The sequence below is a fragment of the Lutra lutra genome, chromosome 2 (assembly GCF_902655055.1).
Source record: "Lutra lutra chromosome 2, mLutLut1.2, whole genome shotgun sequence".
Lineage (NCBI taxonomy): Eukaryota > Metazoa > Chordata > Mammalia > Carnivora > Mustelidae > Lutra > Lutra lutra.
This window is the reverse complement of record NC_062279.1, coordinates 204120579-204136844: the sequence shown is the minus strand read 5'-3', so window position 1 is coordinate 204136844 and position 16266 is coordinate 204120579. Positions and strand designations below refer to the sequence as shown.

The 16266-nt window shown below is 47.8% G+C and overlaps 2 protein-coding genes across 12 annotated transcripts in view; one reads left to right on the top strand and one right to left on the bottom strand.

The window, feature by feature from the left end:
- CCDC158 (coiled-coil domain containing 158) overlaps positions 1–6831 on the top strand; it is a 101432-nt gene extending 94601 nt beyond the window's left edge. For 10 of the 11 annotated variants that reach the window (XM_047719580.1, XM_047719583.1, XM_047719582.1 and 7 more), the window contains 3 exons: positions 1787–1945; positions 3649–3748; positions 6582–6831. In XM_047719580.1, the coding sequence (XP_047575536.1) occupies positions 1787–1945; positions 3649–3748; positions 6582–6702 (380 nt within the window). In that variant the 3' untranslated portion in view covers positions 6703–6831. Of the gene's footprint in view, positions 1–1786; positions 1946–3640; positions 3749–6581 lie in introns of all 11 variants that reach the window. The other variant, XM_047719588.1, reaches the window with a different exon arrangement.
- A 2378-nt stretch (positions 6832–9209) lies between these two features.
- Positions 9210–13286, bottom strand: STBD1 (starch binding domain 1). The gene is made up of 2 exons (XM_047719578.1): positions 12958–13286; positions 9210–11100 (listed from the first exon to the last, which is right to left on the bottom strand). Exons 1-2 carry the CDS (start codon positions 13148–13150, stop codon positions 10259–10261), a joined length of 1035 nt encoding a protein of 344 aa, XP_047575534.1. The 5' UTR covers positions 13151–13286; the 3' UTR covers positions 9210–10258.
- Between the last annotated feature and the right edge of the window lie 2980 nt (positions 13287–16266).

Below are 16266 nucleotides of genomic sequence, written 5' to 3'. Positions count from 1 at the left end.
ATGATAGTAATTCACCAAAAGTTTAGCTATAAATCTGGCCAGTAGTAATGTAAATACAGAAAATTGAGGTATGAAGTGAAAGAGATAGGAGAAAGATAAGTTTCTGGGTTTTCTTGCTGCTGTTTTTTTTATAGAAGATTGTAAATCTATCTAAAATCAAAACAGAGCAAGTAGGCAGAGAGGCAGGCAGGGAGAGAGAGGAGGAAGCAGGCTCCCCGCTGAGCAGAGAGCCCGACGCAGGGCCCGATCCCAGGACCCTGAGATCATGACCGAGCTGAAGGCAGAGGCTTAACCCACTGAGCCCACCCAGGCATCCCAAAACATAATTTTTTTTTAAAGATTTTATTTATTTATTTGACAGAGATCACATGTAGGCAGAGAAAGAGGTGGAGGCAGGCTCCCCGCAGAGCAGAGAGCCCGATGCGGGGCTCGATCCCAGGACCATGGGATCACGACCTGAGCTGAAGGCAGAGGCCCAACCCACTGAGCCACCCAGGCGCCCCCCAAAACATAATTTTAAATAAATGAAAATTCTTAATTTTTAAATGAACCGTAATTTATGAGAACTCTCTTACAAACTAGTATTTTGAAGAATAATTGTCTTTATTTGAAGTTAATGCTTTCATCTACTTCACTTGCATGTTTCCACTGTTTTAATAATTACCCAAGAGAACGCAGCATATATCCTTGCCTTGTTAGACTAAGATAAATGAGTGCTTTTACTTTTTTGATTGTGCTGTGAGTACTTCAGAGCATGTTAATTCCGTTTTCTGTCTTTTCAAATTATATACAATTGTTGTCACATATATATTTTAATTATACAGGTGACTACCACAGTGGATAATTTGCACCATTTTTACAGTTAATATCCATTTAGACAAACCCCCATACTCACACTTTACTTTCTGGTATCATTTTATTCTTGTGCCTTCAATTTTTCCTTTAACGGAAGTCTGCTGGTGATACCTTCTCTCAGTTTCCGTTTTTTGGAACTGGTCTTTATTTCATTTTCACCTTTGAAGAATATTTTTGTTGAGTATAGAATGTCAGGTGGACATTTTTCCTTCACTTTGAAAATATTCTATTGTTTTCTGGCTTCCATTGTTTCTACTAAGGAGTCTGTTCTAAGTTTAGTTGTTGCTCATTTAAATGTAATCTGTCCTTTTTGCCCTTTTGGCAGCTTTAGGATTGCTTTTGTCCTTGGTTTGTTTTTTGAGGATTTTTTTTTTAGCAGTTTCTATTGATATTGTCCAGGTATGGTTTTCTTTAGGTAAGAAGAGCCTGTTGGGGTTTGGAATAATGCTGTTGAAATCTGTGGTTGTCTTGGGCCTCCATTATCCAGACCTCGTGGGACTACATTTATTACTTGTATCTATGATCTGTGTTTTTTCTCTTGGTTTTCTGCCGTGTCATTTTGCCCCCTTCTATGCCTGGCTATTTTTATTGTATGATAGACATATTTGAAAAATTATGCAGATAGTCTGAGGCCTAGAATGAGGTTACCTTCTTCCAGATAACATCCGTGCTAGACAACCAAGAACGCCATACTCCCAAATCAATTTAATCCAGTCAAGAATTAAGATAATTTAAGGCTGGGCCTCGGGATCCCCAAGGGCAAGTCTTACTCCTTTGCTGTTCGAACCCGAAGCCTTGGGTATTTATCAGGGCCTCTCCTCACCACAATCACTTGGGAACGTTTTCTCATGAAAGTACGACTTTTTAAGAGGTGTAATATACTATTTTAAATTAATTCTCTCCTTTTGCTTTTGTTCTTACCAAATTTTAGCAAGTCCGTCTGTGAAAAATTCAGCTTCTCGATCATTCCATTCATCTCCTAAGAAGTCCCCGGTTCACTCACTGCTGACTAGTTCGGTTGAAGACTCAGTGGGTTCCACACCCCAATACAGATCCACGAAACCTGTGCATTCGTCTGACTCTGTTAAAGGTAAGAGCGGTCTGGTGCCACTGAGGAGACTGACTTCCTACCCTGGTGAATTCAAAGTTCTTTTCTGCAATCAGAATTAGTAAGATTTCGCATGGTGTCCTTACGAGGCCGTGTAACTGAACTGGGTCTCATTTAAATGAAGTAGCTATTGTGCGTGTGCACACACACGTGCACGCACACTCACACTCTCTCCTTAATAAATAATATTCTACATGCATACTTTCTCTTTCTTTCTCTGACATGAGTAATGAAATTTCCCTTCCTATTTTACTATAAGATTTGGAGTCTTTTTTTTTTTTTATGCTGTGACTTTTCTTACTTACATTCTCTAAAACCATGGCTCTCTTCCGTCTCCGCCTTTGTAAGCACAAGTATCTCTCATACAAACTTGTCAAAAATGTCCTCATTTTAAAAATTTCAAGTTCATTTGTTGTTTGCTAAGACGGATGAGAAAAATGGTTTGATTTAGGTTCAAGTGCATGACTAATAAGTGGATGCCAGGTATTGCACGTACGTGTTGGACCTAACTTGGGATGTTTTTCTCGTGCATGGTGGCCATGCGGACACCCCAGTGCTCTCTGGCATCGCTCCGCTTGGCACGGGACCAACTGGGCAAGTTGTTGCATCACTGGTCAGTCAGTTCTTAGTCTTGAGAAATCCTCTGCTTCACGCTTTCTAGATTCCCCCCAAAATAGGAACACCAAAACCTAATCACAGATACTAATACATTTTCTTTTTCACTGTCTTTTTCCTGCACTTTGTTCCTCCTTCCTCTCTTATGTTTCTAAGTTATCCTTTAGTATTTTTAAAAACTTTAAAGCAGCAAATTCTTTCACTACTAGAGCAGTGACTTGGCAGGAGTATAACAACGCTTCTGGTCACCTCATTATTAATTCATGATTACATACTAGCATGGCATTTTTTTCTATTTTCAGATACTCATCAAACATCATGTATTATTTATGTGAAAACTCTCCGAGTAACTGTTTTTCATCCTTTTGAACTAAACTAATTCTTAGATGATTGCCTTCAATACCAACATCTATATGGAAAAGGTATTTTGTTGGTAGGAAAATGATCCACCAAAAATATATTCTCAGGATTATACAGCAATCAGGGACTAAGATCTAATTAAAACTTCAAGATTGCCAATCAATCTTTTTTGAGACTGGCAAAACTTAGCACACTTCTTAGGGTTTAGTTGACATGCTTCTAGCCCCCTTCACCTGCTACCGCCACATTCATTCCAGGGTCACTGTGGCCATGTCAGCATCTGCACCATCTCTCCCGCCATATAACACTGTCCTCATTCCGGGCACAGCCACTAACATGGGCACTTCGTCTCATGCACATTCAAAATCATTGCCATTGTCAGTATTAAATCTTTCTCTTCCAAATCCTACGTAAACGGAGCTACTCAGGTTTGGTATGAAAAGCTGTAATTCATAATGCAGAATGTATCATTAAATTTAAAGTATTCCTCTCATTCATCCCATTTAATGCTATGTAATTAAATCATAATAAATCAGATTAGTTTGAAACAGTCAGATAAGCTAGTATTGCAATATTTAAACACTTTTTTTAGGTCTTAAAGTTTCCATTATTTTAAAGGAAAGCTTGTTTAACCTGTAATTGGGAAGATTTCTAAAATACCGAATAAACTTTTAATATCACATCTAAGCAATTTTCTAATAGCTTCACAGTCTCAGCCAATAGAAACAACAGGAAAAACGTGCAGGAAGCTTCAGAACAGACTGGAAAGCTTGCAGACTCTTGTAGAAGATTTACAGATGAAGAACCAAGGTACTGTGTACATTTCAGACAGAGCTTCCTGGCTCGAAAGAATCCTCACCTTCCCTTCCGGTTAAGCCTCCTACCTAGAGAGCCGCCGAAGAGGATACTGAATAAGCAATTCGGAAACCCTAGCTAAAATGTGAAGGTCTTAGCCACGACTAACCCTGGCGTTCACCGTGCAACCCCAGGCAGGTCACCTAAGCCTCGCTCTACTCTGTCGTCTAATAGGGGTGAGAATGCTGCTGACCAGCCCTCAGCAGGACAAGTTTTGGGCAGTTTTCACATGAGATTTGCCTACACACTGTCCTTCTTGTCCCTGTGAGGTGTGTACGCAAGCACTGGTGTGTACACCAATGTCCCTGTGAGGTGTGTAGCCGGGATAACATTGCAGTTGATAGCTAGAAGGCAGAAGAACCTCGTTGCACCTTCCCCGGGATTTAAATTAGGGTAGGCGAGAAGACTGTGCCACCGCGTGAATCGCTAAACAAAAGGAGAAACTACTTTTAAACATGCTAAAGCTATTTGAATGAGAAACTTTCGTACTCTGCCGGTGGGAGGCAACTTCAGGGGCACAAGTTCTAAGTGGACGTTCCTGTGCAGGTGGGAGCTTATGGCTATATTCCGGGATTTGGGAGCACTATCACTCTTTATGTTTTCCTAGTATAAATTCATGAATCCAGGAGCCTTTGTCAGAGAGAAATAATTTTGGAGTATACTTGTTATTCTGAGCCCATCTTTACATCTCTAGGGAGTATAAGTTGCTGGACGAAGGATAATAAATATTTTTCTAAGGACAATTCCTTCTCAAGTAAATTGAACCTTATTAAAAGTAACAGTTGTGCTTAGTGTTTATTGAGCACTTACTATGTGCCAGGCCCTGTACTCCGTGCCTGACTTCCGTTTTCTTTACGTGAGTCTCCCAACAGTGCTGGGAAGTGGGTACTGCTATCAGATCCTTTGAAAAGGAGGAAACTGAAGATCACATCACAATCAGTCAGTAAGTTCTAAGTCACACACTGAGGAGTAGAGTGGGGCTTGGTTAGCAATTGCTGATTCCAAAGCCCACATTTGTTTAATATGCTAAGACTATACCAAATTGTTAGTAGGGAAAACTCCAAATCCCTTCTAATAATCCCAGATCCCTGTGTATGTACACCAAGAAAAGCATTTGATTTTAAGCTTACTGTGTTTTTTTTTAAAGGATGCATTATCTTATTGGTCCCATTTTATTCACATTTTGACTTCATTTCTGAGTATATATCTGAGTATATACTCAGTATAAGAATGTAATGATCCAAATGGGAGACATACTGTATCTTTTAAAAAATAAGACCTTTTTATTTGATGCATTGTCTGGATGGAATGTCTCTTGGAAATCATGAAACAGATATTTTGGAGAGAATTTTGGTAGCCTCTATCAAAATTTAAATTGTACATATGCTTTGACCCAGAAATTCCACTTTTAGCAATTAATTCAAGAAAAAAATTGTACAAACACACAAAAGCCTGTTTACAAATAGCCTTGTTTGTAAATGAAAATAAGCAATTTTTTAATTTAACCCACTGAGCCACCCAGGTGCCCCTTGCAATTTTTTCATTTAAATTGAAGTATCCAGGGGTGCCTGGGTGGCTCAGTGGGTTAAAGCCTCTGCCTTCGGCTCAGGTCATGATCTCAGAGTCCTGGGATCGAGCCCCACATCGGACTCTCTGCTCAGCAGGGAGCCTGCTTCCTCCTCTCTCTCTGCCTGCCTTTCTGCCTACTTGTAATCTCTGTCTGTCAAATAAATAAATAAAATCTTAAAAAAAATTAAATTGAAGTATCCAACGTATGGTACATCATTAGTTTCAGAGGTGGTGGTCAACAATTCATCAGTTGCGGAGAACACCCAGTGCTCATCACATCTCTTGCCCTCCTTAACGCCCGTCACCCAGTTAACCCAGCCCCACCCACCTCCTCCCCAGCAGCCCTCAGCTTGTTTCCTGGAGTTAAGAGTCTCTCATGGTTTGTCTCCCTCTCTGACGACTTCCCATCCAGTTTTCCCTCCCTTCCCTTATGGTCCTCCACACTGAGAGAGCAACTTCTCTACTGAAGTGTGGCTGACAATGTTATCTTAGTTTCGGTGCACAACACAGTGGTCAGCTTCTCTAGGCTGTGCTCACCGCAAGTGTAGCTACCACCTGTCACCCACCACGCAACGCCATTACGATACCATTCACTCTGTTCCCTGCGCTGTACCTGCCATCCCCATGACTGATTCACTCCGTAGTCAGAAGCACGAGAAATCAACTTTTTAAAATTTTATTTACTAACATGTTGGTACATTCGTATAATGGAATACTGTGCGGTCATAACAAAACATGAGTTGAACTGGAAAAATGTTGACTTTTTTCTATAAGAACGACTTATACCACATATTTCCATTTGTGTAAAGCCAAGTGTGTGCACATGTGTGCTTGTACATGAATATACTCACCAAACAGTTTTCTGTGATGACCTCTGAGGGGATTCAGTCAGCAAATTGGGGGAGCAGAGCCCAATACTGACCCTCATCCTCCTCTCTCATGGTACCCTTCTGAGGGGTTCAACTTATTTCCAGTTAGTGTGTATTACTGCTGTAATAATTATGCTCACTTAAAACAACTGAAAGAGTAAAGATTTACCCTTATTAGCTCTTTAACATCAGTCTTTTCAAAAATATGCTACTTTGAAATGTTTAAGAACTTCCTGAGCTCAGAATGTATTTAATCCATAGTAGCAAGCTGACCTTTTAAGAAGCACATTATAGAATTTAAACCCAGAGTAGATGTTGCTAATCTAACTTTGTTTTGTCAACATTTTCAGCAATGTCTTCAATGATCAGAAATCAAGAAAAGAGGATACAGAAAGTGAAAGACCAGGAAAAAATGTTACTAAAATGAAACATTGTTTGCCTCTTCTTTACAGAGGAATGAGGCCCAATTAATTGTGGTGTTGCTTATAATTAGTGCCCTGTGTACTTTTTTCTTTTTATGTGAAAATTTAATAAAAGATACCCTGTCCTGTAAACTCTATTTTGAAATAAACTATTCTTGAATGCTCCCATAGTTAAACTTTACACTGTTCTGGCCAGATGTGAAAGAGATGTGCATCTTGTAAGGTACGGACCAGTGCTCGGACCAGTGTGTCGGAGTAATTATGTTTTCATTATCTTCACTGGTGCGTGAGCAATACTTACTGTTTTCAGCTTTAAAAAAACAAACAAACAAACCAAAAAAACCTGTACGTGCAAGTAAAATATGCGGTATAAGGACCAGAACAAAAGGACAAACTCCAGCGCACTGACAGGGTTCCTTTCGTGACCCTGAACTCACTGTTCCATCTTTAGCGATGAATGTCATGGGATAACAGAACATCGGGGCCCCTACAAAACTTGTGGAAAGGTTTCTCTCTCGCATATTAGTAACTACAAAGAAAGAAGGGAAAAACGTGTTCTTCAGCCAGTGGGTAACTTCTAGTTAGAAGCTGGCCTGGATTAGATTTTCTCAGATTGGGGGATTTGTGCGAGTGTCTTCTAACCCCACTCGCCTGTTCTCTGTGGACACCAGCCAGCCGGCCTAGGAGTCCGCTCGATCCTCGCACCGGCGACCCGCAGTCAGTGCCAAATTCTCTGGGCTCCAGGGTTCAGCGCCCAAGACTGTCCCCCACTTGAGATGCAGGCGCGCGGCTGGACCACCCGGGCTTCCGAACCACCTGCTCTGAATCGAGGTTCTCCGCACCCGTGCCTCTGTTTCACTGATTTGCTAGAACAGGTCACAGCACTCAGCAAAGTGTTTTACTGAGTGTTACCGATGTATTTGCACGGAAGCAGCCCCGGAGCTGCGAACTGGGAGGGATGCGTGGGGCAAAGTGAGACAGTCCCGGCCGCGAAGCCTGCACACCCTCTCGGGCACGTCGCCCTCCCGGGAGCTAGATGCGTTTGCCGGCCTGGAAGCTCTGCAGTCTCCTCCAGGGCTTGATCCGCCACCCGCCCTGTCCCCTGAGGGGAGCTCTCAGCTGCACCCCTGTCATCAGTCTCTCTGTCTTCCTGCCCAGACCGCAGGACAGTGTGGCGGAAGGACGGCCGTCCAGAACAGTCCACACTCCCGGGCACCGCACAGATCTCCGGACGCCCGGCTGCCCTGCAGGGGCTCTCGGGTCCCGCCTCTGCTCTCAAGTCTCCCGATGGGTTCACACTGGTCAGAGCAGTATGTGGCACACTCTGGCCAGAAGCTTTACTAAGCCTTTGTCTTTCCTCACTTCACATCCCCTTCCATGAGCTGGGTCCGGTGGACAGAGAGGTCCTAGGGGATGCAGAGCCTCAGCACAGAAGCAGCCTGGGTGACAAGGGGAGCCATCCTTCTACCAGAAACACCCACTGCTCATTAGCAGTAAACTGGCTTCTGCTGCAGCCTTTTTTTTTTTTTTTTAAGATTTTATTTATTTCTTTGATAGAGATCACAAGTAGACAGGCAGGCAGGGAGAGAGGGGGAAGTAGGCTCCCTGCTGAGCAGAGAGCCGAGATGCGGGGCTCGATCCCAGAACCCTGAGATCATAACCTGGGCCGAAGGCAGAGGCTTAACCCACTGAGCCCCCCAGGCGCCCCCTGCTGCAGCCTTCTTTACAGGCCTGGCGTCTGCGGGTGACAGCAGAAGGCATCAGTCCTCACCAGCACAGATCATCACCCAAACCCTCCCGTTTCTCTTCTAAACGGCAGCGTGGATGCTCTATAAGCAGGTCCAGTTTTACAACGATTTTTTAAAATGCGGAGTTTAATACTGTATCTTATCTCAACTGGTTTTACTGTATCTTTTACTTCAGTTGGTTTTACTGAAAGATTAATTTTTATTTCATCAGGTAATAAAATTGCTGGTCAAAGAACTCTCAAGATATTTTTATTGTAAATTGTTTTACCTTCAATTTTACCTAATAGAAATGTTGCGCATTCGGTGAAGTAAGGGTAAATGCCCTATGAAGATCTTACCAGTAAAATATGAAATTCATCCTGAAGAATATAAAACATATATGTGAATTTAACATACAAGTGCTATGAGCCAAGAATTATGTTCTTTTAAGCACTTCCTAATATATTTTCTATGGGGTTTATGCTCTTTTCAGCAAAGACCACCTATAACCAAGATTAAACACTGTTTCGCCAAAAGATGTTATACTTATTACAAGTTGTTTTAACATATAAAAATTCAAGTACGGGTATACATAATGTCCTTACAAACAAAGGTAAAGTTTTTTTTTTTTTAATTCTAAAATGTTTTCTCCAAAGAGAGGAGAAAAATGGACCCCTCTTGCCTCTTGATGTTTGTTTATTTTCTACATATGTGTTATTAGTGAAGGAAAGTATAGGTATGTGTTATTAGTGGAGGAAAGTATAGGTATGATATTTTACATCTAAGCTATTATGGTACTAAGGTTTAGACAAGTAATTCAGACACTTAATAAAGATATTAAAACTCAGATTTTATTTGTTCAGTTATAATAAAGTTTAAATGTTTTATTTCTTCTCAGAACAAAGATGTACTTCTATATCACTGTCCTATTATAATTTTGTTATCCGAGATAGCTACTGGTATGAAAGGAAAGGGAAGGAGAAATGATTGCTGTGGACCAGTCCTATCCGTCTAGACTGGTGAGAGAGGAGGGGCAAGGGGAGAGATGGTCCTACAAAGGCCCTAGAGGTAAATGACAGCCGTGCCCACCCCATCACCACTCCCCATTGTCAGGCTGTACCTGGACCTCCCAGGCCTCTAGGACCATCACTCCAGACACATTGGGACACTTCGCTCAGTCTACACCCCAATCCCATTCCTGTTGCCCCTCCTCCCTGGCTCCTCCCAATGACCAACTCTGGCCAGGCCCTTTTTCTACACCAGTTTGCCATCAAGACAAAGACTTCCTCGCTACCTTCAATCCATAGCTAGCAGGTAAAATCAAGCAAAAAAAAAAAGAAAAAGAAAAAAGAAAGTCTTCACATCCTTGCTAATCATATCTTGCGACCAGATATTTCTGATCACAATTGCATATGGCATTAATTATTCTTAAATATGTGTGCGTGTAGTAAGGAGAGTTTCTCCAGCTGGACCAACAGGAAAGCTGCTCTTTTCGAATGATGCTTCCCTCCCTGGGCTTAAGGATCAGCCAGATGCTCGAGCCTGAGCCCTCTGCAGCCGGGTGGCTTTGTGTGAGTCCTGGCCTGTCCACACTAGAGGCTTGGCCAGGTCACGCCCAGGAGGACAAAGCCCTGAAGAACGATGGACCAGCAAAACCCCACGCATCAAGGCCATGGGGAAAGCAGCCATGCGCGCTGAAGCCATTACTTACATATGTATAGTTCTGCACATTAGACAAAAGCCACTGGCAAACCTGAAACAACTCCGATGGCTAAACTTGGAGTTCTACTTCCTTTATCGAAAATCACTCAGTGTGCTTCACAGACCTAGCCTTTGCCAGATTCTGCAGCGGCCTCTCTGGTACTTTGAAAAGTGGACTCAGGGAATCCCCCACCACTTCTGAACTACTTTATCCTCACAGCCAGTGTCAAGGGACCTATTGCTGCATTCTTCCCAGCGGGTGATCTCCCCATTGTCTACCACTATGAACTTCCACGCCACCACTGTGTCTGCGGGCAGGGGCACAGAGCGGAACCAGAACCCATCCTTGCTATGCTGGAGTGCGATGTAGGACTTCCACCTTCCAAGACTCTCGTGGTCTCCGGTTATCGCCACGAGCTGGGAACCAGCGCTCGGCACATAATGGACCTGGAAGTGGATGCGGACTCGCTGAGACCCTGAAGATGCCGCTCCTGCCTTTTGTCGTCTCATGTCCACTTCCTGACCTCCTATTTGGCCACAGTCCATTCCCTGGTTTGGACTTAACCCTGGAGCCTCAAGACTGCCACTCATACTAACATCTCCCCAAGAAGAGTGCCTGGACACCATTTCCCAGTCCTCGTTGTCCACGCGGTCCTGATTGCTCAGCTGTGTGAGGCTCACCTCCTTGGCTCTGTCAATGACCAGGTGGCTAGAATACAACTTTTCTGCCAAACAGGAAGCTACTTTAGCAAGAGTCTCTTTCCCTTTCTGGAATCCCCATCCTCCTCCAGGAGACTCAGGGCTTTCGTTTCTTGAGACTTTAGAGTAACCCCGAGAGTTCCCAGTCTCAGATGCGGCCAGAGATTCCGGGTCTGGAAACCTTCCAGAAGGAACATGCTCTCTTGAATGGTCACAATCACTGTCTTTTCCAGGACTCTGCTGTCTCCATACTGCTTCCTGCAAGTTACCATGGCCTTTGGTCTCTGAAACCAAACATCCATTGCTTTCTTGAAGATGCTCTAAGAAACAAGACGGAAAATGTAATGGTGTTAGACAGTCCTTGTGAGAAAAAAGGCTGAGAAAATAGGTTTAGTTATTGAAGTCTTTACCACTTATCTATCTGTAGCTCGCAGAATCCATCCGACTCAAAGCAAGTTCTTTAATTACAGAGGTCAGACCCTAACTGAACCAACGGTCTACTCTAAGAATATGCATGTACATCTAGTACATCAGGGTGCCCACGCGAGAGTGTAAATGAAGTGGCGGGTTGTAGATGCAGCCTTGTAACCCAGCCCTGGTCCTCGATGGTCTCCGCCGTTCAGGCCATGCTGGCACGCAGCCATGTTGTTCGGCTTCTAGCATCAAAAAATGCTGTTCCGCCTGCGGGGCAAAGATCCGCATGGCTACCCCACAGACCCTAGGAGTACACTTGTACTCTTAGGAACTGCGTGCAGACTGGGGATCAGCTCTCCCAGATGTGGGCAGATCCCCAGCTGCTGTCACTGTGGCGGATATAAAGGACACCTGGGAATCACTGGGCCAGAGTTGGGGGTGATGGTGGGGGGAGAGGGCTGGTTTCTCCTTGCCAACCCCATATGCAGCAGGAACCTCTTCAACAAAAGGTAGGCTTTTCACATCCCCTCCCATTGTACACCTTTTTTAATGTTCTTACAGTGCACAATCCAAGCTCCCTAAAAGCTGTTTCCTTCTTGGCTGTCAGTCTGAATAGCTCCCTACAAGATCAAAATCTCAAAAGTCATACAGTCAACACAGGTGGGGGTTTTCTCTTGGGATTAGGGGTTGGCCTTGTCTAATTTTATCTCTTTTTAATGGTTCACGTGTGAGACAAAATATTACCCAGAATTCCCAATCTTCCTACCTAAAACATGAGGCTGGTTTTCAGAAGAAGATAAATGAGCTCTTTGCTCAACCCAAATCAACCACAGGAAAAACACAGAGGCAGATTTTCAAATGGCTACACATGAACACAGGCTCCACTAAAAATAAAGGTCCCGATGTCATTTTCACCGTCGACTGGAGTCCAGGCATGGGCAGCTGGCCGAGGGAGGGCACTGGAAGCGAAGGTTTTCTGCCAGTGCTCTCACTTGGGCTAGTACACAGTCGCTCACATGTACACACATAACCCTGGACGTCAATTCTACTCATCAGAGTTGGGTGCCCTGTTGGGTCCCTTCCCTGGCTACCAGACACCCCTGCCCCGTCAGCGCCCACAGTTCTGAAATGAGCGGCCAGCATACAGCCCTAAGGCTTCAGCTGAGGCCTTCGTGGCCAGAGACCCAACTTGAACTTTGCCTTCCGACTGAAGCGTCCGGATACGGGAGGTGCTCACAGCCTGGGTGTTCCCAAATCCAGCCCTCCCCAGGGGCGAGGGATGGGAGGACGTGCGGCTATGGGATTGGTACTGAGAAAGTGTCCCTGCTCGGTCGGAGGTTGAAGAGGGTCGTAGGATCCCCCGGAACCTAAGCACTCCCTCCGGAAGGCCCGGCAGGGGTGCCCCGCTGCACCCGCCCGCACTGCGCCCAGCGCCGCCGAGCGCAGGAGCCCACCCCCCCCTGGACCGCCGAACCGGTCCTCCCGGGCGGGCGCAGAGACTCTGCGGGGCGCTGCCCTCGGACTCTGGGGCCGGAACCCCCGGGGACCTCGGCGGAGGCGAGCAACCTTCCCGGCGCGTGCGCACCGGCCGGGGAAGATGCCGGCGTGGGGAGGGTCGTGCCCGGGGAGGGTCGTGCCCAGGGCGGGGGAGGCTCGTCGGCAGGAAAGCGCCGAGAGAAGAGCTCCGGGTGGGTTTCCCCTCCTCCCCGGTGGACTTCAGAGCCCCCGGCAGACCTGCCCTCGCGACGTGGGAGGGAGAATACCTGGTTTGGCGACCAGCTCCCGCCCGGAGGGTCCGGGGCTCAGTCCCCCCGCGCCGCCCGGATCGGCCCCCGGGCCCGCAGCCCCCCCAGGAGGGGCGTCCTTCTGCTCCTTGTCCGCGTCCCGCAGCAGCCACACGAAGATCGCTCCGGCCAGCCCCCCTCCGACCAGCAGGGCGGACCAGACGGCGCCCATGGCTGAGAGGCTGCCGCTGCGGGGGCCGACGGCGAGGGACCGGGGCTCGGGTCTCGCCCGCAGAGCCACACCTACCCCGCGGCCCCGGCTGCCGGCGCTCCTGCGCGGAGCCGGTCCTCGGCGCCTAATACTCCGCGTCCCCAGCCCCGCCCCGCCTCCCGCCCCGGGGCTACCGCCCCGGGCTCCGGCCGGGCGGGGACTCGAGCGCCCGCCTCCTCCCGCGCGTTCACGCCCGGCCCCGCCCGGGGCTGGCAGGGGCGCGGGTGCAGCGCTCCGCGTGTGGCCTGGGGGGAGAGCCGAGGGCGCCCGCCGCCGCCGCCAGCGGGGCCCTGCCCCAGCGCCCTTGTGCTCGCCCCGGCTGCGCGCCCGGCGGGTCCGGCTTCCGCACCTCGGCGCCGCCTCCCGCAGCCTTTAGCCGGGGCGCGGCCGCCCCAGACGCGGGTTCCGGGGACTCCGACGCGGGGGAGGCCCGCGTGCGTCCGGGACGCCGGGTCTGGCCCCGGCTGGAGGGGGCGGCCGGGCGGGTGGGGCGAGCTCTCTGGGCCTCCGGTCGGCCGCGCCGCCCCCACCCCCGTGAAATGAAAGGGCTGGACTGGGCCGTCCGTCCGTCGGTGACACCGTCTCGGCCACGTCCCGCCGTCCTTCCTCCGCGACCTCTTGGCGCGTGTGGCTTGCACGTCGCGGGCCGCCGGGTGCGCCCCGGGACCGGCTCCCGCAGACCGGCTGACGAGTGGGGCCGCGGCCCTCTGCGCGGCGCGGGGAGCCGGGTGTGCGGGCTTCCCGGAGCCCCCAAGCCCCCGCGGCGGGGCCGAGAATCGGCGCACGGTCTTGCCGGCCCTCCCCTGCGGACCCGACGGCCTCCAGCGACAGTTCGCGCGGCCGAATCCCCGCCGTGTCCCTCGCCGGCAACGCGGTTCCCCCCGCAGCGGCCGGGGTCGCCGCCGGCCTCACCGCCTGGAGCCGCGAGCGGACGGGCTCGCCGCGGCCGAACGAACCGCTCGGGTGTGCGCCGAGCTCGGGCACACGGCCGCGACCGGACTCCTAGGGCGCCGCGAGCCCCCTCGGGTCACAACCCTTCCGGGCCTGGGGGAGGGGACGGTGGGCGCGGGCTGGGCCCGTCTCCCCGGACGCCCGCGCGCGGCTCAAACCCAGCTCGCGGGTCGGACCCCGGTCCCCGCAGACCCGCCGCTGGCCCCGCCGACCCCACCGCGGAGGACGGGCACCACCACGCCCTTCCCGGGCGGCTCGCGGGCGGCCTCGCTCCGCTGTTCCCCTCGCAGCAGGCGGGGATGGCGAAGTGCCAGTCTTTCCTCAAAATGCCCCAGATACTTCCCAGGTGTGATCCGAAGCCCGCGCTGGTGTGGGCAGTGCAGGGAGAGAGTGGGGACAAGCAAAGCACTGCAGATCCGTAGGTGGCAATGCCAGGAAGCGGGTAGGGGGGCTTGTGTTGGGCCCGAAAATGAGTGCATGAGTCTGCGGACGGCCACGCGGATAACTGTCCTCCCTCCCTCCCCCTCTACAGTGTTTGCAGGAGCCTCCTCTGCCCTGGGAGCCCTTCCCTGATAATCCCAATTTCTATTGCAACCCCCTCCTCCCTTCACCCTCCTTTGCTTTATTTTTCTCCTTAGCATTTAGGACCTCTTTTTCTCCCCTAAGATATTATTTATTTACTTGAGAGAGTGAGTGAAAGAGAGCGCAAGCCGGGGGCGGGGCAGAGGGAGAGGAGGAAGCAGGCTCCCCACTGAGCAGAGAGCCTGAAGTGGGGCTGGATCCCAGGACCCTGAGATCATGACCTGAGCCAAAGGCAAAGGCTTAACCGCCTGAGCCACCCAGGCGCCCTAGGGCGTCACTTCTAATACATTGTAAAATCCCCGGATTTGTTCTGGTTGATTTCTTTCCTTATTTTCAGGTAAACTACAAGAAAGCAGGGTTTATTGTCCTTTGTTTTCTGCTGAATTCCTGGCCCCTGGAACATTCCCAGAGTGGTCCCTCAACAAGCACAGGCCGAGTGAATGCATTAAACAGGCTGCAGTTTACTGCCATCATCTTCATGTAGGTTCTGTTTACATTTTCTAGCGCAATGAGGATGTTTTTTTTTTTTTTTTTTGGTCAAGTAGGTTTTATGTCTTAAACTAATTAGGAAGTCAATGAACTTTTAAAGACCTCTAAAATTTAAAACCACTAACAACCCCCCACCCTGCCCTTCATCTCAATCCAGGCAGCTCTAAGATTTAAAAAAAAAAAAAAAAAAAATCTTGAGGTAAGTTGAAAATAATAAAAAGTGGTATCACTTTTAAGAAAGTGAATGTCACTATATAAAAAATAACCTTCTCATGGACTCTGTCTTAATAATTCATTCTTGAGTCATAAGACTATTATAGATCTAACTTTTAATAGGATTTTGTAGAAAATTTTAGAATTATTGTATCTACCTTTTTCAAAGTAAAACTTGATGTCCTAGGACAAGGACATAGAATGTTCTTGGCTTTTACAAATTCTCAAGCCAACGGAGTGATCTTATGACTAGTGCGAAAATCCTTGAACATTGTATTTACTCACAGAAAACTTTGTGAGCTGCTCATTGGTCAGAGTTTATCAATGTGCTCACAAATGAAATCCCAGAGGATCTGTAAACTCATAGAAAGCAGCCCCACTACCCATTTCTAATAACTAGAAGGTTCTTAGTAAAGGTTTATTGTTGTCATCAATTGCTACTGATTAAAAATATAACCAATAAATAATGTTCTTTCCACCCACCAGAATTCTTTTTCTATTGTCTCAGATTTCTCACGAAACATTTTAAAAAATCATTATTTGACCTTCCTTTTGGCTTTTCCAAACTTAAATGTTGACTCATCCATTTGTGTTGCTTGCCTTAAAAAGAAAAAAAAAAAAAAAAAAAAGCAGTACTCCACGCACTACCGTATTTCTTGGAAATCTGTGGCTATTTGATCCAAAACCGCACTGACGGCACTAACTGGACCATGTTTATCACTATTCGGTTGCAGACCGTGTTGCCTGTCTATAGGCGTCCTTTGAGCCTAGCAAGACAGAAACAGAAAAGGAAGGCGTTTCAGTAGAAACGGGAGGAATGATGCCTCTGGCGGGTTGTGTTC